At 38.4% G+C, this 27611-nt stretch overlaps 1 protein-coding gene across 2 annotated transcripts in view; it reads left to right on the top strand.

Moving 5' to 3' along the window:
• Positions 1 to 27611, top strand: part of fam189a1 (family with sequence similarity 189 member A1) — a 110846-nt gene that overhangs the window by 34401 nt on the left and 48834 nt on the right. For both annotated transcript variants that reach the window (XM_016672474.1, XM_007554030.2), the window contains exon 2: positions 20974 to 21030. In XM_016672474.1, coding sequence (XP_016527960.1) covers positions 20974 to 21030 — 57 coding nt within the window. The remainder of the gene's footprint in view (positions 1 to 20973; positions 21031 to 27611) is intronic.

The following is a 27611-nucleotide window of genomic DNA, read 5'->3' as shown; positions in this document are numbered from 1 at the left end:
AGTGTGGAGCTGTGCTCTTCTGCTTTTTATGTGGTTGAGACCGCAGTGCTATAAAACAATTTATCACCCTGTAGAAGAAAGACCTCCTAGAGATTAAACTTTATTTAATTGCCTAATCAAAAGTGAGAAGAAACTGTTAATTTTCAGTTGGATTTTCTTTTTTATGAAAGCCATCAATTGTGGAGGAAAAATCTTTATAACTCATAAATATTCTGCTTCTCATTTCTGCGTGCATGCATGACACAAATGAATCATGTAATTTGTAATTTTATGCAGCCTATTTCTATGTGTTAAAGGTTTGTAATGAAATGAAGGATAGGTGGGATGTGTTGCCTTGCCGGTGCCGCTGCGACCCAGCGAATTATTCACTCCAAGTGAGTGATAAAGAGATTAAAATACTAGATGCAACGCTGTGATGGCTGACATTTACCTGATGGATTCAGTAATATTCTTTCCCAGGTATTTTTGCTGGCAACATTGTGGTGGGATGGAAATTAGCTGGGGCAGAAATGTCCTTGAAAGTTAATCAGACAGCCGTGAAATTAAAAAAACGAGAGGGCAAACGGTGCACAACTGCAGGGATCGAGCAGTAAAACTAAAGGCTGACTCCACATAAAAGAGCTGACCGCACCGCAAGCAAACAAACAAAAACACAAAACATTCATCCACACGTTAATGAGGTAAAATAAAACCTGAAAGAGAAAGGGAGAAGTAACCATAACTTTTCTTGAAATTGCTGTAATCACAATGAAAAACAGCAATGACTCAGACTGAAGCAGTATGTTACAGTGGAAACATATTCTAGCTTAGTCTGGCACTACACTCAAAACTTGTAGCATAAGTTGTTGACTTAAAACCAAGTAAATTTATACCCCAGTGCATTTTCATCTGTGTTCATCAATTAGAGGCGTCCTCTATATTAAATCCTACCAAATTCAATTTGTTTGCAAACATATGATGCTAAATTATAAAGGAAAAAATCTCTGCAGGTATAACTCACTACTTTATCTCAACAGTTGTGTCGCGGAGCTGAGTTTTGGGTTTATTCTGAAGTGTTTGGGTTTTTTAAAACACACACACACACGCACACACACACACACACACACACACACACACACACACCAAAGATATTTTAAACAGTCGCATTTGTGAACTAAGTCCACAGTTGTTTCATCCGGCCGCAGCAGCAGTTTGTATTGTTGACTAAAACCTGATTTTCAGTTGAAAAGTTTGTTTCTGTCGCGCATCGCTTGCTCTGGATTGATCCACAATGATTCCGGTTACGTTACGAAATCTCTCCAGTCTTGTGTTCAGCCTCTAGTGAACCGGTGATTCTGTTCTTCCGACTCGGTCGGCCGTGACGTTCTGTGCAGACATGTAAGAAAGATTTAATCCTACTATTCTCTTGCAGATCACGACCGCATGCGTCTAAGGGAGGCTGACTGGTTGGTTAGCTCTCTGGATGAGTGATTGAGGGGGCGACAGGAGTTATGGGTTCGCTTAGAAGTCAGAGACGTGAAACAGGAGAAATGAATCTTCAGCTTCCGAGACTTTTCCCCCAGTTTACACATGAACATACAGGCGGTTTTTTTTTTTTTGGTTTTTTTTTCTGTTAGAAAGTTAAGCTTTAACTTTAGTCTTTGTTGTTTTTTTTTTATTATTATTATTATTATCCTTCACTAATTAGGAATTAGACATTTCCAGAGTGATTATGGATCGGCTAATGTTCGTCCAAACATAAAAAGTTGACTGCAGTGTTTACCTGTTACTTTTAAACCTGCAGAAACGTTTTAAAATCTGTTCCTCTGTCAGATAAGTGTTAAAAAGGAGACTCAGGCAGCAAACATGACTTCTTCTCAAACCGATTGTCTTCTCGTGGCAACGATTTGTTCAAAACCAAAGTTCTGCTCTCACAGGAGCTGCGGCTGCTCCGTTTCAATCCAGTTTAACTCTGAGGAGGACGTGTCTGTGCTGTTTTTTTTTTTTGTTGTTGTTGTTTGTTTTTTTAAGGGTCTGAAATATCAGCGTGATTGCAGACCGCTGTTTCTCACAGTTTTCCTGCCTCGGATCAGCAGAGTTTTCAGAGGTTTTCGGTTTCCTCACACATTTTACTTCCTTTTCTGCTCAGTGTGGAAGCAATCGATATCTACTGATCTGGCATGTAATCACAGACTGCTGCTCTGATGAGGTTCATCCTGTTTCAGCCGTGCTCTTTAGAGGTGTGTTAACTTGCATGATAACACCGGAGCTGTATTTACTGTCGGCTTTCAGAGTTTGTGATCGGCCGTGTTGGTAATCTTCGGCAAATGTTAAGTCAGCATTTCTGCTCATCGATATTTGAGCTTTCAGCAATGAAATGATGAATGCACTCTGTGGATTACTGTGGCTACACAAAGCCAAGTGTGCCCAGAGGGCCTCTTCATAATGTTCTTGGGCGTTGCTGCGTAATTATCACTGTAGTATGATGGTTAGCCGTTTGAGTCGCTGCTCATACACACAGTATGTTCCCTCTAATTGATGTTTCTGGGTGAGCTGCTATTTTAAACGTTCGCATACCAACTTGTCCTGTGTCATTAGCGTTAGCAAAACAGCCTAAATAACACATTAAAACATGATTAAAGTGGTTGGTTGTTTATTTTCTTTGTTGTTGTTGTTTTTTTGTTTTTTTTTGCATTTGGTTAGATGGCAGTGGTTTCATATTAAGCTTTTCTGCTTAAACATAATTGCAGCGTATGGTTCCGACTTTCCTGTTCCGGAGATAAAACAAACCAACACCGTCTGCAATAATAGAGTCAAATCACACATTTAGTTCTTTGTTATGTTTCCTCTTCCTGATCCCACTTACTGATCTGATTCCTTGAAATTGGACTTCACTCTTTATATGTAGAAACAGCTTAATCTGCAATGGAGTTGTGTGACAGTATGCTGTGAATTTAGATTTGTGATGCACCACTTTCATTGAGGAATCTGCAAAGATCTTGACTGACGTCTTAATCTTAATCTGTGTGCTATCATCCCACTCTTTGCAGTTATAATGACTGCACTTCCCAAGCTTTAGAAGAGGTGCTCATAGCATCTATTGGTCATTCTTCCAGAAGCTCGATTGTGAGATCAGACACTGATGTTGGGTAAGAAGACCTGGTTTGAAAGTCCTGCTCTGATTGAGATCAGGAATATGAGCAGGTCAGTGAAGTTCTTCTGCACCAAACTCAGCCATCCATTTCTTTATGGACTTTGTTTTGTGTGCAATCAGAGATGAAAAGGGACAAACCCAAAAGGTTCCTACAAACGTTCAATCATAAAACTGTTCAAAATATGTTGGGTTTGCTGCAGCATTAAGTGTTTTTCTTTTTTTAAGTGAAAATCTTAAGAACAGCCTCACACAATTATCTCTTTTAAATCAATACGATACAGTCGGGTAATTGTTGTTTTCCTGGGAACCACCAAAGATAGACTCGTTCATTGGCTAGCTCAACTGAGAAGCATTATCTGTTAATCACGTACTTTACACAACTGTATTCAGCACTTTGCTTTGCACTTGGTGATGTAAGACTTGGATGGGGAAAAAAGTGTAGAAAGTCCTTAAAGAACTAGTAAAGCAAGCCTCAAATCTAATTTGAACATTACTTACGGGGCTTTTTTTTAAATTGGGCAATCAGTGTAATCTTGTTTTTTTATACATATTAAATGGTTGAACATTCAAAGATGCTGCTGTGGAATAGCTTCACATTTAAAAAAAATAAAAAGAGTAACTATTCAGCTGCTGTTTTGGCTGAAACATAATATTTTGATGTAAAAAGATAATAATAGATAATTTGATAAGAACATAAAGTCTTATTTTTGGTGTGGACTTCTACTTATTGCTGTTAAGCACGTGGAAGACAATCTGCCTCCCAGAGTGGAGAATAATTACACTGCAGTGTGTCTTTAAACTACTTTAGTTGAGCTAACGAGGGTCATTGTTAGCTTCACACTGCATAAATACTTGTCTTTATACACTTGATGTCCGACATGCTTGTTGAAAGCACTTCCATACTCATTAAGGAGTTTGTTGTTTCAGTCTGTCAAGTTGCATGTTTTTTTCACATCTGTGTTTACCTGGAACAGCAGCAGCAGCTTCTGCATATTCGTTTTCCTGAAAGGTAACGCTGCAGTACGCCGGTCATGGCTACATGCTACTTATTTAGGCTGATCTTTTCACAATGATATTTCAGTTCAATGGAAGAATTTAATATATTATACTTATATTACATATATACTATCCATATGTACTTGTATATATAAGTGAGATGGGAGGGCTTCTCTTATTTAAAATCTGAAGTAAAGCAAAGAGGAAACTGTGGAATTAGAAAGCAAAGTTAATTTCTGAAGCATCTTTAAGGAGCCAGCTGATTTTGCTTAGGTGATGCATAAATACACCATAACACAAAAACTGAAAATTGAAATGATGTTTTTTTTCTCTCTCTCTCTCTCATTTATAAAAGTTTTTATCAAAGCTTTACAGGAAACCTGCAAAATATTTTGCATTGGTGGGAAGGTGGAATCAGCCTGGCACAATGGGAAAATTATCTTCATCTCTGCACACCACCTCGTTTTATCCTCTGACATTTCAGTTTTTTTTTTCTTTTTTCTAACTCTGCACAGCAAGGTTTTATTAGGAAGACATGTCGCTGTATTGGCCTGTTCACGGTTCAGTGATCAGCAGAAAGGTTGATTACAATGCTTGACTGGTCTGAGAGGGTTTGATGGATGTTTTGGTGCGATAAATGGTGTAGATTTGAACAAAACTCAGTCACTCTTCTGCTTCACAGGTAGAAACTGATGTGTGTTTTTTTTTATTATTATTATTATGCCCACATCTGTCAAGCAGTGAATGCGAGGCTTTGATACGTTAAAAGACAGCTGGCCTTTATAGCTGTGGTTTTATTGCTGATGAGCAAAGGCAGCGAGGGGCGAGCCGGGTGCTGCTGCATGTCTCTTCCTCTCTCTTCAAACCCAGCGTAAGGTCATTTCACATGAACCGCTCTCACTGCAGGCTACAGCGCCCGACTGATATGTAAGTGAGAACATTACCCGGAAACTGGCTGGCGAGGAGTTCAGGCCAAAACAAAAGACGTTTGCCGGCGTGGAAACGAATCAGCCGCCGGCTCGGATGCGGCGTAAACACTCCAGCTGATGTTTGTACGAGCGAGGTCAGAGGCACTCGGTGACACCGGATGAGTGTTTTCCTAATTGATCTGAAAATCACTGCGGGTATTTCTTTTGAGAATATACCACACATAAAGGCCTGGTGAAATGATTAAAGCGCACTCGGTGTTGGCTGTAAATTCTGCAGCTTTAATTAAAAGCCTTACAAACCACCAGATGCCAGACGCCTCCTTTGTGTCGTCACCATTTAGTCGTCTTCACTCTGTAGTGGGAATGTCGTGCTTGGAAATAGAAGCAGCTGAATCCGTCCTCTAATTGCCGCCCCATGTTCTCTCTTTTCTGCTAAAATCACGGGCAGCGACGCTTCCACTGCCACCGCCCAGTTCGGTAAGAAGGAGGTGACTTATCAGGGACTCATCCGTTTCAGGGAGCTCTGGCGTTTGTGGTTTAAAAACTAGATAGAAATTAGAAGGATCAGAAGCTTGTGGTGGCAGTCATTCTCAGAGGACTTTTCGTTGTGTTTTTTAGCCGCCTCCTCCTGAATGACAGTTCAGTGTTTTCTTTTGTTTACTATAATGATTTTCAGAGATTCGGGGCTGTAAAGAGATTTTCCCAGGAGAGCTCTCAGAATAGAAGCTAAGGGTTTGATGAGCTAATCATATTTAGATATAAAGAGATTAATACAACAGTTTGTTTTTAATTTTGAAACCTTAAGAACAATCCTCTTTAAAAGATAGTAAATTAATGGATCTTTGCAAATAGGCGGTGACTGTCTTTCTGCAACAGAAGGTAAATGTAGTTACCTTAATATCCTAATTCTCTAGCTGAATTTATCTTCAGGTATTGAATAATACAATAATCAGCAATATTTTAGTTCTTAAAACATTAAGCAAGAAGAAATTAGTCTTTCCATGTCCATTTTTACTCTTAAGTGAAAGCTATATTTTCAAATCCCACAATTACTGAAGAACGTGTTGTATGCTTTTTTTTTTAAATTATTTTAATTTTAGGAAATCTTGATTGCTATAAATCTAATTTGCCTATTTTTAAAGCAATCAGAATTTCAATTTCCAATAAATTACATATCTTTCTCAATTTCTTAAACTAATCAGAACAAATACAAATGGATAGTAACCTAAATATATATTTATTAACATAAAGTTTACTTCATCTTTCTGTCTCCCTGCTTTTAAAGATTTCCTGCAAAGTTTTATTTATTTATTTTTCTATCCCCAAACGTTTTCACAGTTTCAACACAAGTTTGGGGGATTCTTGTGCTGCAGACATGTGAAAGAGTCAAAACGGGGTTTATGTTTGTTAACAATTTTAAAGCTTAAATGCCATTGCTGGAAACCCAATGAAGGCTGAAGCTTTTTAAGATGTATTTTGTCTTAAAAAAAAATAAAAACAAAAATAAACATTAGAACAACATTTGATTATTTCGTATCCTAAAATAATGTGTGCATTTTCAAGAATATATGTGTAATGAACATGAATTTGACCGGGTGTAGCTAATGGATGGATGTTTGGAGAGTTTTCTAAAACTGAAACAAATAACTTTTTAATTAAATTTGTTGTAGAAAACATAGCTGGGAAACTAGTGAAGGAAACATTGATATTAGACTTTTTTTTAAAAGTTTTAAACAATTCTGATTGGGCAGTAATGTGTTACAAGTGAATGCTAAACATTTTCCATCCACCAGTTTGAAAAAAAAAAGGATCCCAAATTCACCCCTAGCAGAAGGTTTGTTAGGTTGTGATGCATCTGATGTGGACCAGGCAACACTTTCACCCACCTGAGTAGATCTTAACTTATCGTGACCTCAGACTGAGTCTCACTCTCACTTTGTGTTTGCTGGTCTCTCCTGCCAAATCCAGTTGGCAGCACTTGACTGGAAGCCTGACTCAGCTGTTGGTGTCATTGCAGCTGTATCCTCAGTGGATTTGCGCCTTGTTTTTGAGCCACACAGTTGATTACAATCAGAAGTGCCAAGCAGCTGAGGCTTAAGTTTGGATTTCTTTTCTTTTTTCCCCCTCGTCTCATACGGTGTTTCTCACACATAAACATGCCTATGAGAGTCGGTGGTAAAGTCGGTGTCAGGTCATTCTTAACAACTAAATCTTATATCAGATAATTCATGTGGGAAAAAAAAAATAAGTTACCTACTGCACACACTAAATCTTGGACTGCCTTGAGAAGAGTTTTTGCCTCAGAGCATCTGAAAACCTGAAAGTGACCATTAGCCTGTTTTCTCTTTTTTCATACTCAGGTGTTGCCGATTCAGCTAAACAAGAAATTGCAATCCAAATGTGTCTACTTGTTTTGTTTGCATACTCAAACAAGTAGACACATACTTGATAAAGTATGTGTCTACTCGATAAGGCTTTTGAAGATCCAGAGTGCAATGGTGATCTCTGTTCAGAGAAGTACAAATTCACAAAGCAGCATTTCTTTCTTTACTTTTTTCTTTCTTTCTTTCCTTCTTTGCTCATTTAGATCCAGTCTGATCTGCTATTCTCTCTCTCCAATCCCCAGAAGCAGCAGTGAGAGCTTTTCCATCCTTGCCACTGTCTTATATCTCACATCACTTCAGAAACAAACAATCCCAAAGATTGAGTCGACAAACTCAATCCGTTTCTTCACCATGTCAACACTTTCCCACATATCCTTTTTCAGTTGCCCCTAGTTACATTGAGGTGCCTCTAATTCCTTTTCCCTTCTGCATATTGTCCTCAAGAAACCTTGACAAAACAACAGACAAATGTTGAATGCTATGTTTAATTGCTTGTGCTTCCAAATGACTCAGTTTGCTCACTGAATTTGACCTTGCATCTCATTAATGTTTGACTCTGGCTTTAGTTGAAATGGTTGATGTGATTCTTCAACACACTGGGAATGTGTATAGAAAGGATCTGTAAACACAGAGTTTATTTAAAATGTTTAGCAAGTGACTGGATTTTGCATTCAAATTCATTACCACAGAATATGTTTCATGAATTATAACTTTAAATGAACTCAAAACTTTCCTTGTCATTGCTTTGCTGTCTGGATTGTCTATTCGTTTTATATTTGAGTTCAGTATGCGGTCCATAAGCACTCTGCGTTACCGTGGCTCTGCATGCAAAGTGGCTTAGAAATTAACTCTGATTGACAAAAAGGAGTTTGTGTATGCTGCTCCGGCTCAGTGAGGACCTGAAGATCATTTTGTCCAGTGCTTTGTGTTCACTCAGAAGTTACTTACAGGTCTGTTCCGATGAGCACTGCATGCATCCTCCCATTAAAGTGATTCAGGTCTGACATTGACAGACGTGGCTTTCTGCAGGATGTGGCATTGAAAGAAATGGCTCTTTATCTTCTGTGGGATCCTGGGAAAGTGCTGACAAATAAAACACAATAAGAGTTTTATTATTTTTATTAATTTTATTAGCTAACTTTTTGATAGTATTGTATGCAGTGATGTAAAAAATATATATATTTCTCTGCTGATTTGTCACACTAAAATGTTTCAGATTATCAAGTAAACTTTAATATAATACCAGAAGTGGCTCTGTGTTTCTTTTCTTTTGAAATATATTGCTTCTTGTAACTTTATTATATCATTGTAAATAGTGTGATTTTAATTTGGTATATTTTTTAGGTTGGTTTTAGCAATTGCCACACTGAAGTCGCCTTTTCAAAAGCTTTGCTTATCAGATCAGTGACAAGAAACATACCAGCATAGTCAAAGTCTGGAGTTAAACCCATTTGAGAGACTGAGACATCACCTTAATGTTTAAAAAATTAATGTTTTAAAATCACTCCAAAATACCTGAATTAAAACTATTCTGCAAAGAAGAGTGAATCAACCAGAGTCTTCTTGGAACATGTACACATGTAGCTGGCTCTTTATAAAAACGAATATCTCTCCCACATCATTTAAAAAAAATAAAATTGTGTTTTCAGAAATGTTTTCATCTACACAAACCATCATAAATATGTCTCTGATCAGTGTTGCAAATGTGCCAAATGCATAATGGACGGTGCACTGCAAAGCTAAAAACATTGTCAGCCAATCAGAATCATTCAAAACAACCAGGACTGCCAGCAGTTTGTCCAGATTTGCTCCAAAACCGGCAACAGCAGCATGGAAAGCCATTGTGCCTCTTCATTGGGAGGGAGAGTCGTTGTGAAACAGCTGACCTCCAATCATCTTTCTCCTTTGCACTTCAGTACATTGGAGCAGTTGGGCTTATAAAAACAAACAAGCAAAAAGTGTCTGAATCAATGTAAAAATCACCACCTCTCTGATAGCCATTTTCCTTCCACTGCATGGCCCACCCAGTAACAATGGTCACTCTGTGACATTACTGGTACTGCATCATTCGTTACAGAACGCGATGCATTGGACCCTGAAACTTTTCTGATGTACAAAATGCAAAAACAACACAGGATTTCCTCAAATCTCCACTTTGGTGTTCATGAACAGTTCTGTGCGGATGAAAGGCCAAACATATAAAGATGTGTTTGTTTTTGGCTTTACTTATTATTCGACTATGTGTGGCTCAAGCAGTTATTATTATCGGTTTGAATATTAGTTTTCCTTTCATAGTAAATGAAACCATCATGTTTTCTTTATCATATAAAAAAAATTGATCTGAAACATTTAAGCATGTCAAAAAAGAAAATAGAAGAAGCATTGAAATACTTTTTTTGATCCCTTTCAGATTTATCTAGATGTAAGAACTGGAAGGATACAGATACATTTCCCACATTAAGACTAATAAAGTTGTCTGAATGACGGAGGAAGCCGGTTGCCTGGGAGCTTCAGTCCTGTGTCTTGCTGCTCTAATGAACCACACATTATGATTATAACAACAGATCTTTCCCCTCTGGTATGTGTCGGTTTAGCCGAGTGATTTATATTCAGTATCATGTTCTCGTCTCATGGATTAAGCGGAGACAGCAAAAACCTCTGCGTGGAGGGAGAGAGGGTGGCCGAGAGGACACGCCTCCGAGACACCAGCAACATCCAATAAGCTGTTGTTCCTCTGTTTCTATGGTTACGGTGCTGCGGTGCTGCTGAGCTCTAAAGTCAAGTGATGATATTCTTGTTGGCGGGTGGGGCGGGGTGGGGGGCAGGCAGGAGAAGCACGTGGTCGATGTGGAGAAGAGGGAATATTATAGAGTGGATTCAGGAGAGGAAATTAAGGGAGGAGAACTCCTGACGAAGAGCTCGAGGAGTCAAAGTGTGTTAGCGTTTGCCGCTGTGCGCCTCAGCTTTAGAGGCAGCAGTGGACGCACTCCGTGGTGCTGTTTACGGCGTCATCATAGTCAAATGCCTCGAAATGCCTTCAGAGGGCTTCATAAGCTCTGTGTGACACAAGTGCATGCCCACAGTGGGGTCAACAATTGCAGACACTTTGCTCGCTGCTCTTTCACGGTCAGAAAAGGTTGCTTGAAGGGTACAACTTAAATTATCACAAAAACACTAAGAGTTCATCTCCCCTGATGCCACAGATGACCTTCAGTTCTTTTTTTTTTTTTTTTTCATGTCAGGACAAATGCACTTTACGTAAGAAGAAATGTTCTTTAAGGTGGAACGCTAAATGAGATCTCTTTTTATTTCGCTTTTCAGGATCCAGTTTTATCCATTTCAAAACTGGACAAAGTGCTGCTTTTGCATTAGAAGACATTTACTGACTCACTATTTAGGCAAAGTTGCACTATGATGTAAAGTGTTGTGCAAACATTTGAAACCATCCCTAATTTCTTCATGCTTTCCATCATAGGTGAACAATATATCAAATCGTAATAATCAAAAATATCAGCCTGACTGCCTGGTGCAGTATTTGGTTGAATATCATATTTCAAATGCCGTCCATTCACACAATCCATCTTTGTCACTGAGAAGTTAAAGCTCAGGAAAAGATGATGGGGGGATTATAATGATGGACAAGAAAGGAGAGAGTGAAGTAAACACAGGCTGATCGATGTCAACAACAATACACTCAGCAGGAGTACTGCAATAACGTGTCTTCTTTTAAAGAGGTTTTAATCAATAGTTTTGAGCTTCTTAAGAGTTTGAGTTTTCTTTCTTTGGATTCTTTTTCACTCTGTCTGAACAGATGTTTAGGGATGGACCGCTTAAGTGTCTACTCAACAGAAAGGAAACTCCCCCCGCCCTCCCAAAAACAAAAAGTGTTTTAAATTGAAATGTGTTGGACTTTGATTGCTTTTTTGTTCACTTAAAACACTCCAGTAGTGAACTGATTAGAAGTGAAGACAAATAAGAAGACACTTTTGGGAAACAATCAGAGGGTATAAAAAGACTTCTGGATCATTAAGAAGAAAACCACCACGAAATGACAGTTGCATTTAATTTACACATTTTGCGTTTCCTAAATTCAGTAAAGGTCCAGTTTCTGTGAAAGTGGAGCATGGTAAATCCTCTGCTGTAAAACCACAAGGGCTGATTTAGTAGGCAAACAGTGGGAAGAGTCTGAACATATTATTCCAGACCAGAAGGAGAGGAGGAGGAGGAGGAGGAAGAGGGTGGAAGAGTGGGAACCATCAAGTCCAGTAGTTAGCAACTCTGCGCTTCACTACAGACGTGGTTGGATGTCGCAACTAACATCAGCAAGTTGACGTGGTTAATTTGTATAGAGTTCAGTGTTTTTACAGGAAAAGACAAATAAAAATTCAGTAGACTGAAAGAAAAGTAAGACTGACACTCTACATTCGCTTGTTGCAGGATTCTTTTAGTCCTCTGTCTTCCTCGTAGTCCTTTATTTCATTTAAGAGCAGAGTAGTTTACTATAAACCTTCACTAATGCCTGTGCCTACAATCTGAAGCACACGCTGAGAGTACAAGCCACATAAAGCCGTGCATGCTTGGTAACACATGTATGCAACAGCAGATAAGAGAAAGAAGAGCTTAGAGATGGTTGAGCAGAATCCACGGGATTCTGATGTTGTTGGACAGGAAGTAAAAATAAAAGGTAAAAAAGGCTGAGGAAGTGAGAGAGGGTCAGGTGATGCTGTGTGTGTGCGTGTGTGTGTGTGTTTGCATTTTCTCTGTTCTTGGTTCAGCGTCACATCCCACTGTGCAGTTACCGTGTGTGTGTGTGTGTGTGTGTGCGTGTGTGTGTGTGTGTGTGTGTGTGATGATCTTGTGGGATTCTCACACAATCTACCATGAAGCTTGTCTGAATTGACAAACCAGTAAAGGTTTCACCGCTCCACTTGGTGCAGCAACTGATGGAAAATCATTAAGGATCCTGGCAAATAGCCAGTTACCGGTTACCACAGCAACCAGACCGACTCCATCCATCTTTTGCAGTGACAAGGTTTTGAGAAAACTGACCTTTTTCTTTTTTTGCTTGTTTTTAAACCCTCACTTCCAGTAATGGCCTCTGTGATTGGCGTCATGCATAAATGAATGAGAATGGCTCAAGACGGTCCAACTAGTCCGAATCTCAGCAGTCTCTGTTCCTGTCAATACTACGGTGCCGGTAACGTCTCTGCTGCCTTGTAAGAACAACATGATAGGGTTTTGGGTGTAAACGTGTTTATTCGCTCTTTTGGGAATTACAGAGAAAAACAGAAATCGAAATGAAAACAAATATCAAAACTAAGGGAAAGGCTCTCGTATTCTGTGCCGACTTTAAAGAGATTTGAGGCAAACATGGAGGAGTCAGTTTTAGAAAACATTGCTTTAAATCTTACTACTTTATGCACAAAGGACAAAAAATGTCTGCGACGCAAATTGCAACTAGATGTGGAGAGAAAATCTTGAATCAAACTCTAAATGTATTCTCAGAAGCAAAGAGAAAATGTTTGTAACCAGCTAAAAGCTCACTTGATGGATCCTAAAAAATATGGTGTATAAATGCACAAAAGTGGACCTATAACTTCGTCCTAAAACTGTAATTATGTTTAGCGAGACATAGAAACTGCATCCCATAACAAATTGCCTTTTTTTAAAAAAAAAAAAAAGAGAAAAATGTACTAGTCATATGAAAATATATCGCTAAACCCATGACCAACTTAACAAACAGATAAATCAGGGAATGCTATAAAAAATGAAATGGCTTTGAGCTTGGATTTAAAAAAAAAATAAGTTGCTGACGAAGCCTGCTGCTGTTCCTCAGGCAGGGAAATACAGAATGTTATCTCAAAAGCTTTTTCCCAGAGTCTTCAACTGAAAGCCTGAAAACGATAAAAAAAAAGTCCCTGTTTGAGGATCTCAGACTGTAGGCTTGGTTATATGAGGATTGGAGATCTGACGAATGCTGAGGAGTTAAACTGTGTAACGTTTGTAAGTAATTAAAGGAGGAAGGAAACTCTCTGAAGTGCAGAAGAAGCCCAGAAAACCTGGGAGAAACTGGGACAATACAGTCAAACTAATGTGTTTATTCTAGTTGTCAGCCTGCCGGTTTAAAAACTGAGTTACAATCAAATGAAACAAGGACAATGGTGTCATATATTTGGGGTTGCAGATAAATATATTTCAAAGAATGTTCTTCAGTAGCGACTTGCGAAAATGAGCTTATTTATTTTTATATTTACATTTTTTGTAGGTTGATTTCTCCCATATAACTAGGGAAATCAGTGAATGCTGTGTAATGATGGTGCATGATGACTGGATGAGTATATTTACTTGTCAGGAGTGTTCAAGGATAACAGGACTGGTAAAATAAGGGAGACCTATCTTATGTAAAATTTAAGAGTGTAGTTTTTAAGCGTGAGGGTGCAATTATTTTAAAAGAATGGTATTGTGCAACATTGGACTTTTTGAGCTTTACATCATGTTATCATGTTATTCCCTCAGGAAAAAACATACCTGGAGCATTTGCTATGTCGATGTGCTGAATGTCAGAGAGAGCAGGAGCTTCTTATACCCAGAGGCGCCAAAGGGTCAAATTACAAAGTCAAACATCTTTTAAGTCATGTTTGATATATACAGCATTTTCATATCAACTTTAGGTTTTTCCGATGTGCCTGGAAAATAAATAATACCTATTTAACAGTTTTCATGATTTGTTTAAAACATTGTACCTCTACATCCTTTTGAATAGTTAAAAACTAATAAACATGTTTTTTTGGAGAGCTCGCTCCAAAAGCGATTAAAAAAAATGTAAATCTATAATTCTGCAACATCAGGAAAAAGTCTGAAATGGGTTTTTATCTCGGCTTGAGCTGAATTTGCTGCAGCGTGTTGTGGACTTGACTTTTCTTTCTTCTTCTTTTTTTTTTTTTTTTTTTTTTGTTCTTCCTCCATTGAGGATTTAGCCGGATTCAGCGTTAGTATCAACTCTGACATTTATCCTTGAAAAGGAATTTTAGGTTGTGTTTTGGCATCTTTTATTTGTTGTTGTCCTAAGATGATGCCTCTCCTTCCCGTTCCATGTTTTACCATCTTTCTTTGATAGCTGTGGTTCTGGTTCCTCTGATCCGGTCCTGTGATCTTTATCTCCCATTTCTGTCGGCTGCGCTCATTACATGCTGCTCTTCTGAAACTGCATTTGGATGTGGTGTGCAGAGTGTATCAGAAACAGAACAAAACTCTCTAAGGCTTGATATTAGGCTGCAAAAGTTGAGAGCTTTTCGGAAAGTAATTTTGTTCTTCCTATCTGTCATAATTACTCTGCTTCAGAAAACATTTTGGTCTGTTTTCATTTTTTTTTAATCCGCTAATTCACACGTGTCAAGCTCAAATTTTATTTGTGTAGTTCCAAATTACACAGTGCAAAGATGATAAATATTTAATTTTAGAGAAAGTGATAATATTTGAACAGTTTAATAGGTAGATTTATCAATACATTCTGTCACATTCCTGATCTTGATGTGGCCCAACATGAAACGAGGTCGGCACCCCTGCTCTAAATAAAACCTTTTCCTGTTCTAAAAGATTTAAGGTAATAATAAATTATATTTAATTATTCAGACCATGGTTTCCCTTGAAATTTTGCTCAGTTATTCTTGTTTTAAAAATCTGTTGTTCATCCAAAATCCAAATTAACTAACACACCTCAGCTCACTTCTAATTTGTTTTCTGGCTACAACTCTTATTTAATACATAATCCTATATTGAAAGTTGCAAGCTTTGTGTTTTTTAATTTCCTGTGAAGCAATAACACTCTTCACTGTGGCTGAACTTAAGGAAGCCATCTAAAACATTTATCGCTTTCTGTAAGTTTGTTTTTAAAAAAAATTGAGGTGACTTGTACATGTTTCCCTTTTGCTCCAGTTAAGATTATTTGGTTTTCGACGGTTTTGCCAACAGGGTATCACTTAGCACTTAAAGCTGAAGTAATTGTCAGATATGTACATTTTTATCATGACATTACCTTGTTGTAACCAGGTGTAAGTGACTAATTCTGCCAACTACTGAATGTTAATCCCATCCTGGGAGCAGCCAAGAGGAAAAGCCCCCAGTGACTGACAGCAAGCAGAGCTATCACACGGTTCCTGCTCTCGTATAATTTCACTGCTTAGGCTACAAGATGCACAAAGACACACATTGTCCTTCACACATGCATACATGGGTGGACAGGTATGCATTGCACAGTGGGGGGTCGGGAAGGAGAGTGTGAGAACAGGAGATGAAGACCTCCACCGTATTTCCGCTGCGTAGGTTGGAAAAGTGCAGCCATCGACGTGTGCGTATCTTTTGAATGCTTGATTGCACCTTTGATATCTGTAATAATACGACATGAGCGAAAGAAATGTGTGAACCTTGTTCATTCATCTTGCAGATGAAAATCATCTGAAAAGAATTAAGCTCATGATGTTATATCAGATTTTTTTTTTTTTTTTAAGCATCACAGATAAATGACATTCCCACTCCGATCAAGGACTCCTTCACCCAGTCAAATGGGCTTCGGGATCTCCAAGAATTTTGTTGAATTTGAAAAACCCATTTCAGTGAGAACACTAGTATCATCCTACTGGGCCTTTAGTTCACAATCTGAGAAATTTTACTATATTTGGGAGTTTTCTGCACCTCCACCTTCCGTTTCAGCCTCACTGTGGCGGAGAAGACAGTATTTTCAACAGCTCATCTGTAGCATGAGTGGATGCAGTCAAAAAGGGTTTCTTTATAGCTGCACAATTGCCGAACTGCTATAACTTGGCAATGTGCTCATATTTCTGTGATGGCACTCACAAAAAAAATAAAAATAAAATCATGCACAAATATCCAAAATCTTTGTTTGATCACACTGAGACTCCAAAGGAGAGGCTTTATACACCTGCCCCTCAAGAACCGCTGCCCTGCTACTTTTAGATGGCTCTCTGCTTCAGTACTCAAGAATTACAGAACTTCACTGAATGCTAACCAGGCAATTTGCTGAGAACCCCACTCTACAGTGGCAGTCAACGCATACCGATTCTCTGCTTGCAAACAACATGACTATTTTCTTCTTCCTTACTCTTTTTGTTTTATTGTCCTAAAGGCGTAGACCATTTGCTTAAGCTGCCTGATGAGATCCTTTTGTTGTTCAGGAGGCCGCGTTCAAAGCAGTAAGACTGAAGCACCGACAGTCTTGTGTGAGTGTCGTGAGGTTGACCAGTACGGTCATTTCTCCTTTAAATTCTCTTTTGATCAAGCCACATAGGTGCACGTGGGCCACGACTCGCAGATACACCAACACTGCTGCTACCAGGCTTCAGAATATAGAACCCAAATATAATACAACCTTTCTGACCTCCTTATAGTTCCTCAGATGATCGAAATGTTTGGTAGATACCTGCTGTAACACATGCTTCTGCCTCCTATTTGACTTTATCCCAGCAGACCAGGGCATAACAACACAGTTATGGAAGACAAAGCTGTTCTTTGGTTGTTTTTGCTTCACACAGCTCAGATACTCTCCTGTCTCTTCTTCTTCTTTTTTTTTTTTTTTTACTTTGATTATTCCTGCTGATTCCTATATTTATACTATATGAAATTGTCTTTGATATTAAGAAAAGGAAACCACAATAACCCAAAAAGAGCCTCAGAAGTCCCAGCCCAGAAGCATTATTTTAGGATCAAAACAGACAGCGAATAAAACTCACTTATAAAAGCAGTGAAATAATGAAGAGACAGCAGTCAGAGGTTCACCAGCTGGAGCAACTGCTGACTGTCTCTGAGCGTTTACCGTGCCGGACAGCAGCAAAATAATTGTTCCCAGTGGACACTGGGATTTACAGACATGCGAGCATCGCTGTAGGCTTGACCGCAGCTGTAAACACATGAGAGTGACAACGAGGAGTTCATCCAAACAGCCGGAGAACGCTGCCAGAAATACTCAATTTAGATTTTTTTAATATTCTCTAAATGAAAAAAAAAAATCCTATATAATTATATTAAAATATTAATCCAATAACCTTTTAAAAACTTCATTTTTTGCATAACTAGACTTGCTCAATGTGAAGACAATGTTTATTTTAGGGTATATTTCTGTAAGTTGTTTGCTGCTTAAAAAAAAATATTTAATATATTTCAATGACATTGGTGTGTAAATGGCTTAACATTGTTTTGAATGAACCTGATGTTTATTTTTACAGTAATGGAGAACTATCAGAATAAACATGCCAAAAAGCATTTTTGGAATGAAAAGATATTGAAATAACTTTTAAAACTGCTAAATTTGGGTGAGAATCAATCTAATCTGGGTCTGTATTCAGCCAAACATATGTAGGAATGTAATAAAAGTAGGTCAACATTGAAATCACTTTGGTTGCTTATAGGGGAAACAACACTATTAGGTTCCTGTGTTTCTGGAAGTAGTTTAAAACCCAGCTTACAATGAAGCAGACTTTTCTGGATTGAACATCTCTGCTGCTATCTAACCTTATTTGAGCCTCAGATGATAACATTGGCAGCCCATTTGCCATGTCTTGTGAGTATCAAGGTGAATAAAGTAGTGAGAGATTGTCTGAAAAATGGAACAAGATGGAATGGAAAAGTGAAATAAGGAGTCTGGGTATAGACCAAAGTGGGAGGGAGAGCGTAAGTGCCAGCAGTGTGAGTGCCGAGCAGAAGAAGAGACACACAGATGGGCCGCGATGCAGGAAGAAATTGGAACGGCAAAGGCTGCGAGATTCGAGGAGAGAAGGTAGAACTAAAGAGTGCAAGTGGAGAGGAGAAAGAAGCAGTGCATGATGGATAGAAATGGGCAGAGTGTGGTGATGTTTAATGGAGGGTGAAGGAGGGTGAAAGGCAGAGGGAGACCACAGAGAAACAAGTGCCTTGGGCTACGGCTACCCTTTGTTCACCTACATTTTGATGATACGCAAATTCACACCTCCAGTTGAGCAGGCTGTAAAAATTCAAGTCTATACCTCGGCTCAAAATGTAGACAGAGAAGTAGCACGAGGAATTTCTCAGAAAATATTTGATGTAATGAAGCATCTCATCTGAGAAGCTGAAGCACCATCGGCCTTGAATGTGACACCTTGAGTCAAACAGATGGAAGTAGTGAGTAGAAGATACAGAAACAGACGTCTCCACACAATTATTTCAGTAAAAACACCTGAAGCTTCGGGCGGACAGGTTCCAGGTGGATGGAGCGCAAAATCTGCAAGCATGTTGGGGCTAATGGGGAAACCTGCAGCAGCAATCAGTCTGATGAAGTCATTTGGACACAAAACAACATGCTGAATTACTGATGTACTTCAATGCAGTTTAGAGGACAACTCACCTCACAGCGTGAAAGTATCACAGGTGAAAAGGTACATTTGGTTGCAGTGCAGCAGACGTCATTGCTTTTTTATTCGGCCAGTTTGTTTTCAGCTCCTCTGAAATGTTTTGGAAGGATCTGTAAAACACTGTTCTCTTTGTCACCTCCAAAGTGGCACAAATCAGAGGCGCTGATGTCACATTTATGAATGCGCATGCACAGCATCTTTCCAGAGACGTTTCTTTACGCAACCCAGACAAATAATGCGATTGGTGTACTCACATCATTTTGACCACCCAGTAGCACCCAGAACAAAAGCATCTGCTTCCTGCTTTAACATTTTGTACTCGTGCCTAAAGACAGGCTGTACGTTCCTGTGTGGTTTGTGGTGACAGATTTTGGTTTTCTTGGAGATTTCTCTGTTAGAAAATAACCTGAACCATTGGAAGACGTTACAAGCACAACTGAATGCCATAAAATGCCTAGGTGTGTGTATTTATTTTAGTATTTTGGGTTAGGGGTTAAGTTTAGGTCTTTTTTTATACATTGTCCTTTATGGCTTATAAAACAATTATCTATTCACACAACTCTTACAAGGAAAACAACCAATTCAGTAAAATTGAAAATATTTCCCAATCTCTCAAGCCATGAAATGAAGTAATTTAGGGAATTTTTATTCAACATATCAGTCTTTTTTTTTTTTTAGATAAATAGACAACTACCGTGATTATGCAGATAACATTTTCAACTGCATCAATATTTTAGATTATTTTATCAATAAGTGTTTTGTTGAACTATGTCGGATCTAACTCCGTCTCATCTCGATGTCATTTAACTTTTCTAAAAATAGATGGGTTAAATCCTCCTCTTCCTCGCCGACTCCGCTCGGAGAAATCTGTGGTTTAATTTGCACTACATCACCCCTGTCAGCAAATAAAAACACATTTAAATTAAAACCAGGACATCTTAAAGATGTGGCTCAACAAACTGTTGAGTGCTAACAGGCTTTCCAGCCCATTTCAATTACCGGAAGCAGCCTAATGAAATGGCACTGTACTGGGATGTGTGGGTGGTAAATCACTCGTAAGAAGCTACAGGCTACATTTATTATTCTTCAGAGGCATCACGTCTTCTGCATTATTACTTGGTAAGCAGCACATTGTACAGGGCAAGGCTAATTCCACCGCAACTGAAAGAAAAATAGTATGTGATCCTGAGAAAAAAATCACACATTTCACATAAAAGATTGGTTAAAAATATGATGGACATGAGCAGAAATAAATTATTTTGTGCATTTGTGAATTAACACGCCATGGTCTGATATGTCAGGTTTAAGAAAAGTACAGAGCCTGAATCAATTATCAATAAAGTACAGTTGATTTTTGTTTAACCGGTCTGGTGTGTTGTGATTTTTTTTTAGTTTATGCACTGGTATTGTTAATATATATACATAGAGTGTCATCGATGGCTTAGCTGTAGCATTTCTCCAGGGTTCTCCTCACTCCTGACACCCTTTTCCTCTTCAGCAGACTGAAAACTTTCCTGCTAAAAGCCCATTTTGTTATATTAGGAAGTACATGTTGTTACATTTCATCCCCACTGATTGCAGGTTTTCATCAGCATCAGAATTTGTCCTTTGTGTGTCATTGTTTTAAGAGATTTAGCTTACCTATTCACATCATTTTTGTTCAGGAAGTTCTTTTATCAGACTATGAAAGGAACAGTTTAATGTCAATAGTTTATTGGTGAGTCACTGGACAAGTTGTGGCATCATCGTCATGATAGTTGATGCCACTTGTTTTCAACAAGTGATTGTTTAGACATTTGCATTACATTTCATGCAGTGCCTCTTTTAAACACCACTGTTGATGAAATACCTATACAGAAGTAATAACAGATGAACAAACAGGTTTCAGGAAGACAAATTCAACAAACCTACAAACAGTCTCTATAAACAGTTGATGTTTTTAAATTAGTTTTTGAAAATTGAATAAATGCAATTACTTGCTTCAGTTGTTGTCCTCCAACAAAGTGAACTCGTGGCTCAAAAATATTCAAGCTCCTGCAGAAATAATGGCCAAGATAGAGGAACTGATAACAAACAATTTGTTGCATTTTCGTGCTAGTGTCAGTGACGTTTCCTGACAGCATCTGTTTTGTTTTGTGTTTTTCCCTCAGGTTTTGCTCTCTGGACTCATCGGAGTGGTGTCATGGAAGAGGCCGCTCTCTCTTGTGGTGAGTGTCCTCTGAACGCCCACACTCGGCCGCTGATCTCACAGCTCCGAACAAACCAACAACATTGGAGTGAAATAAAGTCTTTTAGCGTGATGGTGGGGTCGTGGTGTCCCTGGCTTTAGCCTACAAAACACCACAGCATATGGGGTGTGCTGTGGTGGTGCAGGGGTTAAGCACAACCCACATATGGAGGCCCTAGTCCTCAAACGCAGCTGTCGCAGGTTCGATTCCTGGCCTTGGCGACCCTTGCTGCATGTATACCCCCCTCTCTCATTACCCACTTTCCTGTCAATTAGCTATCAAATAAAGGCCACTAGAGCAAAAAAAAAAAACAAAAAAAAACACCACAGTGTAGATGAGATCAGAATTGACAGGAAAAGTCAGAAGAAGCAGAATGCTGAAATAAGTGTGAGGTTTGGCTAGTGGGAGTCCATATTGCTGATTCTGAGTTTACCAAAAGCTGTGAAACAGATGAAACTTTTTCTTCTCGCTGGAAAACAGCAGATGACATGTTGTTGACACTGAAATAAATCTGGTGCTGTGGATGCATGTGTCTTCTTAGCCTTGTTGATGGTTGCGTTTATGACTTAGCAACTGTTCAGATGGACACAGACTAGAGCTTTAACTTCTAAAGTTAAATGAAGGTTGGGTCCTGCGATCAATTTTTAAAGAAGTTTTCATAGTTTCAGGTCCACAGATCTCTCTCAGCTTATTACAAAATGACAGGTTGATAAAATGCTTCAAAACTAAATTTCAATCCACGACTCAAAGGTCAGTGCTCAAAGGCTTAACAAAAAGCTCTCTAAATTACTCCAGCTTTGAGGACTGGAGCACAGAGAGCCTTTGAAATACTTCAAGAAGAATAGGGAAACATTTTGACTGACAGTTTTGAAAGATTAACAGAAAGTTTGACTTCTTGAAAGTAAAATATTCAGCAACTGGGTCGGCTTAGAACTGTTTTCACTAGAACTGTTGTGGAACACATAAAACTGAGAGACTTAAATCCAATAAAAGTATCTGTTTCAAATCAACTACAAGGTGGAGGCTGCTGCAGCTAGAAGATGCAACAAAAAGCAACTTTACACAAAAAAATGAATTATGTTTGCTGAAGCAGTATTACAGATGACAGAAATCAAAGAAACCTAGCTGTAACCAGATATTTACTTGTTGAGCTGTGCAGTACAGCTAGCTGCTACAGGAAGTTAGAAAAGCAGCAGTTTACAACCCTTCTGAGTCAATAGCTCAAAATAGTTGGAGTTGTTTTTGACAAATGGCAACCTTTTTGGCAGATACATATTTCAATTAGTGTGTTTGTAGATTTCCTGCAGCTGATGACTATTTTGATGTTGTCGATTAACAGCCAGCATTATCAAGATTAAGTCGTCCAGGTTCGAAATTGCAAAAAAAAAAAGCCTCTTACATCACTCTATAAACATCTCATTTGACTCTTCATATGATCTTTTACTGAAATGTTATTTTGTTAGATCAACTGTAATGTAAAAATGTCATTTTTGTTTCTTCAGGACAGAGAGAAAACTTTTAGGTAAATGTTAGAGCAGCCTCTTTGCTATTTTTAAATCATGACCACCAACCTTGACTGATTCAAATGAGTACTTTTGATATTTTTCCGGGTTATTTTATGACCACCTGGATTTGCCATCTGTACAGGTTTGGGGTAGCATCGGTAGACACATCAGTCAACATTGTACTTCTCACATCTGGATGTCTTTATGCTGTAGAAAAAAGTGTCTGTATTGATCTTAACGACATGCATAAAAAGCATTTCGCCACAAACATGCTTTGGGAAGAAATACAACAAAGACTGGTACACAGAAATTAAAAAGGTTGGAAATTTTGTTTAAAAAAAAAATCAAGATAACACGTCCGATAACAGGGACATTTATTTAGCACTTTGTAGAAGGCTCTTGAAAACAAATGCATAATTAATGACCCATTCAGATCTGTTTTACATTCACATGTAGTATACTGTATCATAAATCATTCTTCTTTTGCTCACAAAAAGATTTAGCTTTGATTGAGTTTTTTTTTTTTTGTTTCTTTTTTTTAAGCTGAGATCATGACTTGAGTAGCCCACACTCTACAAACCCCAATCCAATCCTGTTTCATGCTCCTTTAGTGCCACAAATAATCTAATTTTATTCCTCCAGTGTAACACACATGATCTTACACCCCTCCCCCACCATGCAGGAAACAGCTTGTCTTACTCCCTTAAGTTTTATCACCTTGCATCCCTGCTGCTTTTTCTGCATCCTTTTTCTTCCTGTATGTGTTTGCTTGTGTGCATGTGTGTGTGTGTGTGTGTGTGTGTGTGTGTGTGTGTGTGTGTGTGTGTGTATTTATTCCCTTCCCCCAGCTCACACCGCCTTAATGCAACCTCAAACCAAATGAAGACATCAAAATCATTCCTGCTCCTACAGATCAAAAGCAGAGTCCCACCACTGAAGGGTGCACAAACACTGGTCACCCTGTTAAAGATGTTGGAAAATCTTCTCTTTGTCTTCGTAAAAATCATCTCGGGATTTATTGCTGCCTTTAAAGGAGTCTTAATATTCCTTCTTGTGTTCATGACTGTTACCCTGAAGCCTCATGTTCAGCCCTGACAGGCAAGCTTCTGGCCTGGACCCAGTGATGACTGGCAGGTGACTAATACACCGGCTGGACAATTTAAAAAGCTGGCAACATTGCACCAACCCACCTGCCAACTGTGGGTGGCCATGCTCTGCATCGTGATTTGCTTAAACTAATGTTCCTCCAGACTGCTTAAGCACGTGTGTTAGACATTTGTTTTTCTAAGCTGACTTCTGCAAGCCGGGGCTCTCATAAATGGTCCAGACAATGATCATGTAATAACAACAATATACATTTGAAGGCATTTATTATGAGACAATGATCTTTTGATTGCACGCGTGCAGTAATTAAAGGTTAAAAAGCATAATTATATATATATTTTTTTGCATACGTCTACAATGGTTCTATTGTTTCACAGCCAAGTCAATACTCACAGCGTGTGATTTGTTGTTAGAAAAACTTTCATTATGGTGGTTATTAATCAACATCCCTAAGACTGAGGAGAACATTATTCCTGTTTTGTATTTGTTTGGATTTCTAATATCGTTTTCATTTTTCTGTAACTTAAATTTCACTTTATGAGCTAAGGGCCAGCACGTTACGTGGCAGAATCTTTTTCTGTCAAATGGTTTTATACATTTTCTTTGGTTTATATATAAGTCTACTTTTAACCTGAATGTTTCGACACAAAAGTGTTGGGTGTTCTTCCCCATTTACTCATGCAGTAGTTTGCAGAAAGTTTGGCTCATGTCGCCTTACAGAATTACTGTAACCTGGTCACAAGGAGTGTGTTAGCTGTATATGTGCCTCCATTTCACTCAAATTATAATAACCAAACCTTACAAAGCCAAGACAACATCATCCAGTTTTTCCCAGAGAATACATTTTTCTGGGATTGAGCCAACACAAATAACTTTGCCAAACCTAACTGACCTGAAACAGGAAAACGTACGGTTTGATGCGAAGAATGTCTTTTTACACTGTGTGTAAATAGATGGTTCTGGTTGTGTGTGAACGATCAAATCTTGTGTGTTTACGGCCACAATAGTTTGGTTAAGTGAAGTTTATCAATCGTCTTTCTTTCATTTGTTTTCCTCTTTTCCCACACATCTGAACTCAACTTCCTAATGACAATTGTTTAATGTGTTTATTGTTCGTTTAAAAGTTTTATGACTTCAATTTCCAGCCCTTGAAGGCCCTTAATTAGTTCAGTGTTTGGGTCCTTTTCTCAAGAGGACTGTGACACAGCTTTGTCATCGCTCTTTTAATCTTATATCATGTGCATGATACTTTATTGCACACTGACATGGAGCTGAGCTGTCTCTGTTTTATCAGTAAACAAGCAAAGGTGAGGAGGAGTGACATAAATAAGAGTTTAGCAATTTATTACAGTGTGTGCTGGGGAAAAAAAAAAAGATTTATCCAGGATAGTGAGTACCGCAAATACATCTGTCTGAGTCAGGGTCTTCCCTCGAGGCTTTTTATTCCTCCTGTCTGGGATTTAGAGTCACACAGATTCATTAATACGATTATGTTGTTTACTTGTTCGCTTAATTTCCTTCTTTGAATGAATAAAATATCATCTCAAATTACACTTTGATCTTATTTGGATAAGAAAATGTACTTACTACATCCAAGAATATGAAAGAAACTTCCTGTATCGACTCAAGGTTGCTTGGTTCTGCATTCAAGTTATTGGTGTTTTATTGTTTTTATTGTGGGTACACAAACATCTTGCTAACAGAGACTGCAATGTCTAATTATTCTTTAAAGTAAACATAAAAAATGTGTTAAAACCTAAAAAAGCGTTGAAGCACATGTGAGAATTAGAAGCCGCACTGTTTCTTGGCTCATGCCATTTCTTTCTGGATTCATCAGTAGTTACCTGGCAACTAAAATGTGATCACGAGACTAAAGCTGTGTCTGAATCCATCCCCCGAGACTCAGACTGAGCTGAGCTAACCCAAGCTGAAGAGACAGATGGGATTATTATTAGTGGTATTAAACTAAACAGTTATTAATTTAATCTTTCTCCACTTTCAGCTCTTTATGTTTATTTGAAATAATAGTTTTGGCAGGCCAAACATAGGGGGGAAGAAAGAAATACAAAATGTGAAACAGGGTGTATTTGGGTGCTGGTGGTAAGAGGTGGACTAGTTATGAAGAGACAAAACGTGTTGGATGAAAAATTCAGCGTTCTCTGAAACATGTTTAGATTTATGGAGATGTTATTACGCTTAATTGAAAGAGAAAACAGTTGTCTAAAGGGCTCATTAGTGTGTTCTCCATTATTGTCAAGGAGGAGTTTCAACATATCACTCAGATGGTCAGATGGAAAACAAAAAAAACGCCCTTCACTCTTTTGCCTTTTTCTGACAGTGATGGATTATATGCATCAGAGGACGGTTTGCAGTTATTCCTGCTGGGGAATAACTGTGTGATGGTTGTGCCACGTGAAATTCATGTTTTAAAACTCTCCACCAATACAGGCAATAAATTCTTTAAATACATCTTTTTAGGTTTAATGTAAAGCTATTTCCATATTTCGGTGCAACTAAATTAAACAGAAATATTGACTTACCTTGTGCTTTAATACATATAATCTTCTTGTCAGGAATGAGACCTGCACAACTGTGTTTCTGAATGCTTGTTTATAGCTGAGGGTTTAGTATGATCAATACAGCTTTCAGCAGCCATTTCACTAAGCTTAAATGAATTTCAGAATCAATACACAAGTCCTAATTTGGTCTTTTGGGATCTAATTTGTTAAAAGGGACAATATGAATTATGAGAAAGAATTGAGTTCATGGCCATCTTTTATGCTGCTGCCAAGCTGTAAATGTCTGTGTTAAATAGGAGGAGCTTGTTTCTGTCGTTTGGAGATTCAGACTGGAACTAGAAGAAAACAGCAATTAACTGCGAACATGTTTCTCTGCAAATCCTGGTGTTCTTAGATGTGTGAGGCTGCCAGCAGCATTTTCTTTAGTGAGCCCTGGAAGTAGAGAAGATGCAAATGAACCGACTCACTTGGTGACATCACTTGAAGTAGTTCTTTTGAAGAGAAATAAAAGATGGAATGAGTTTCATCCATCGTTCTTTTTTGAATGCTCACTTGATTTTTGTAGAGTTGAACCTCTGTCCAGAGGCCATTACATGAATAAAAGATTCATATAGACACAACCATGGAGGCAAACTCACTTACATCAATGGACAAATTAGAGAGAACAACTAGAAAATTTCTGAAGAAATTTAAATGGGGCCTGCCAAAGTGTGCCTGTCGGTTGGAACCCAGCGTTCTGACGCTACAAATTAGCATCAATGCTAAAGTAAGCGGCAAAGTACTCAAAAGCAAGAGAGTCACAAGCATATTGAGTAACATCGACTTATGCTGTTCAGTATGTTGAAATTAGTGTACAAGTTAAAATGAGCCAAATTGCTAACATTAGCCTAAATGCTGTCAGTAGCATGTGGGGCATCACTAGCATGTTGTCTTACATTGACTTCCTCCATTCAGTGTACAAAGCGTGGCCAATAAGAAAAATAGCTAAAAGCTATTTTTAGGGGAAAGGCTAACGCTAATGGGGGGCAGTAAAATGCAAATGTTTGTTCTAATGTTGCTGTGCAAGGCAGTAAATTAACTGAAAAGAGATGTAACTTCTATCATGAATATAGATTAGCCAAAAATCCTATAAATTACAATGAAATACTGCTACTTCCGGTGGGCACCGTTAGTAAGATCCATAATCGTTTCCCCAGTAAGCCTCCCAGGAGTAAGGTGGATAGAATGTTCAGTTCCAAAGGTATCAATGACATCAGCAATGATGTTATCACTCTATGATATCACAAGGGAATCGCTCTCTTGAATGTGGCTCGCAGACAGAGTTTTCTCTGATCCGTTCCACAGTTCAATCGCGGCAGATCACCCTTCAGAGCTTGTTAGATATCGATTCCAGAGAAGTGAGAATTTACCAGTCATGAAGCAACAGCAGACT

This window comes from Poecilia formosa, unplaced genomic scaffold, assembly GCF_000485575.1.
Source record: "Poecilia formosa unplaced genomic scaffold, Poecilia_formosa-5.1.2 Scaffold61, whole genome shotgun sequence".
Classification (NCBI taxonomy): domain Eukaryota; kingdom Metazoa; phylum Chordata; class Actinopteri; order Cyprinodontiformes; family Poeciliidae; genus Poecilia; species Poecilia formosa.
This window is presented reverse-complemented; position numbering and strand designations above follow the sequence as displayed.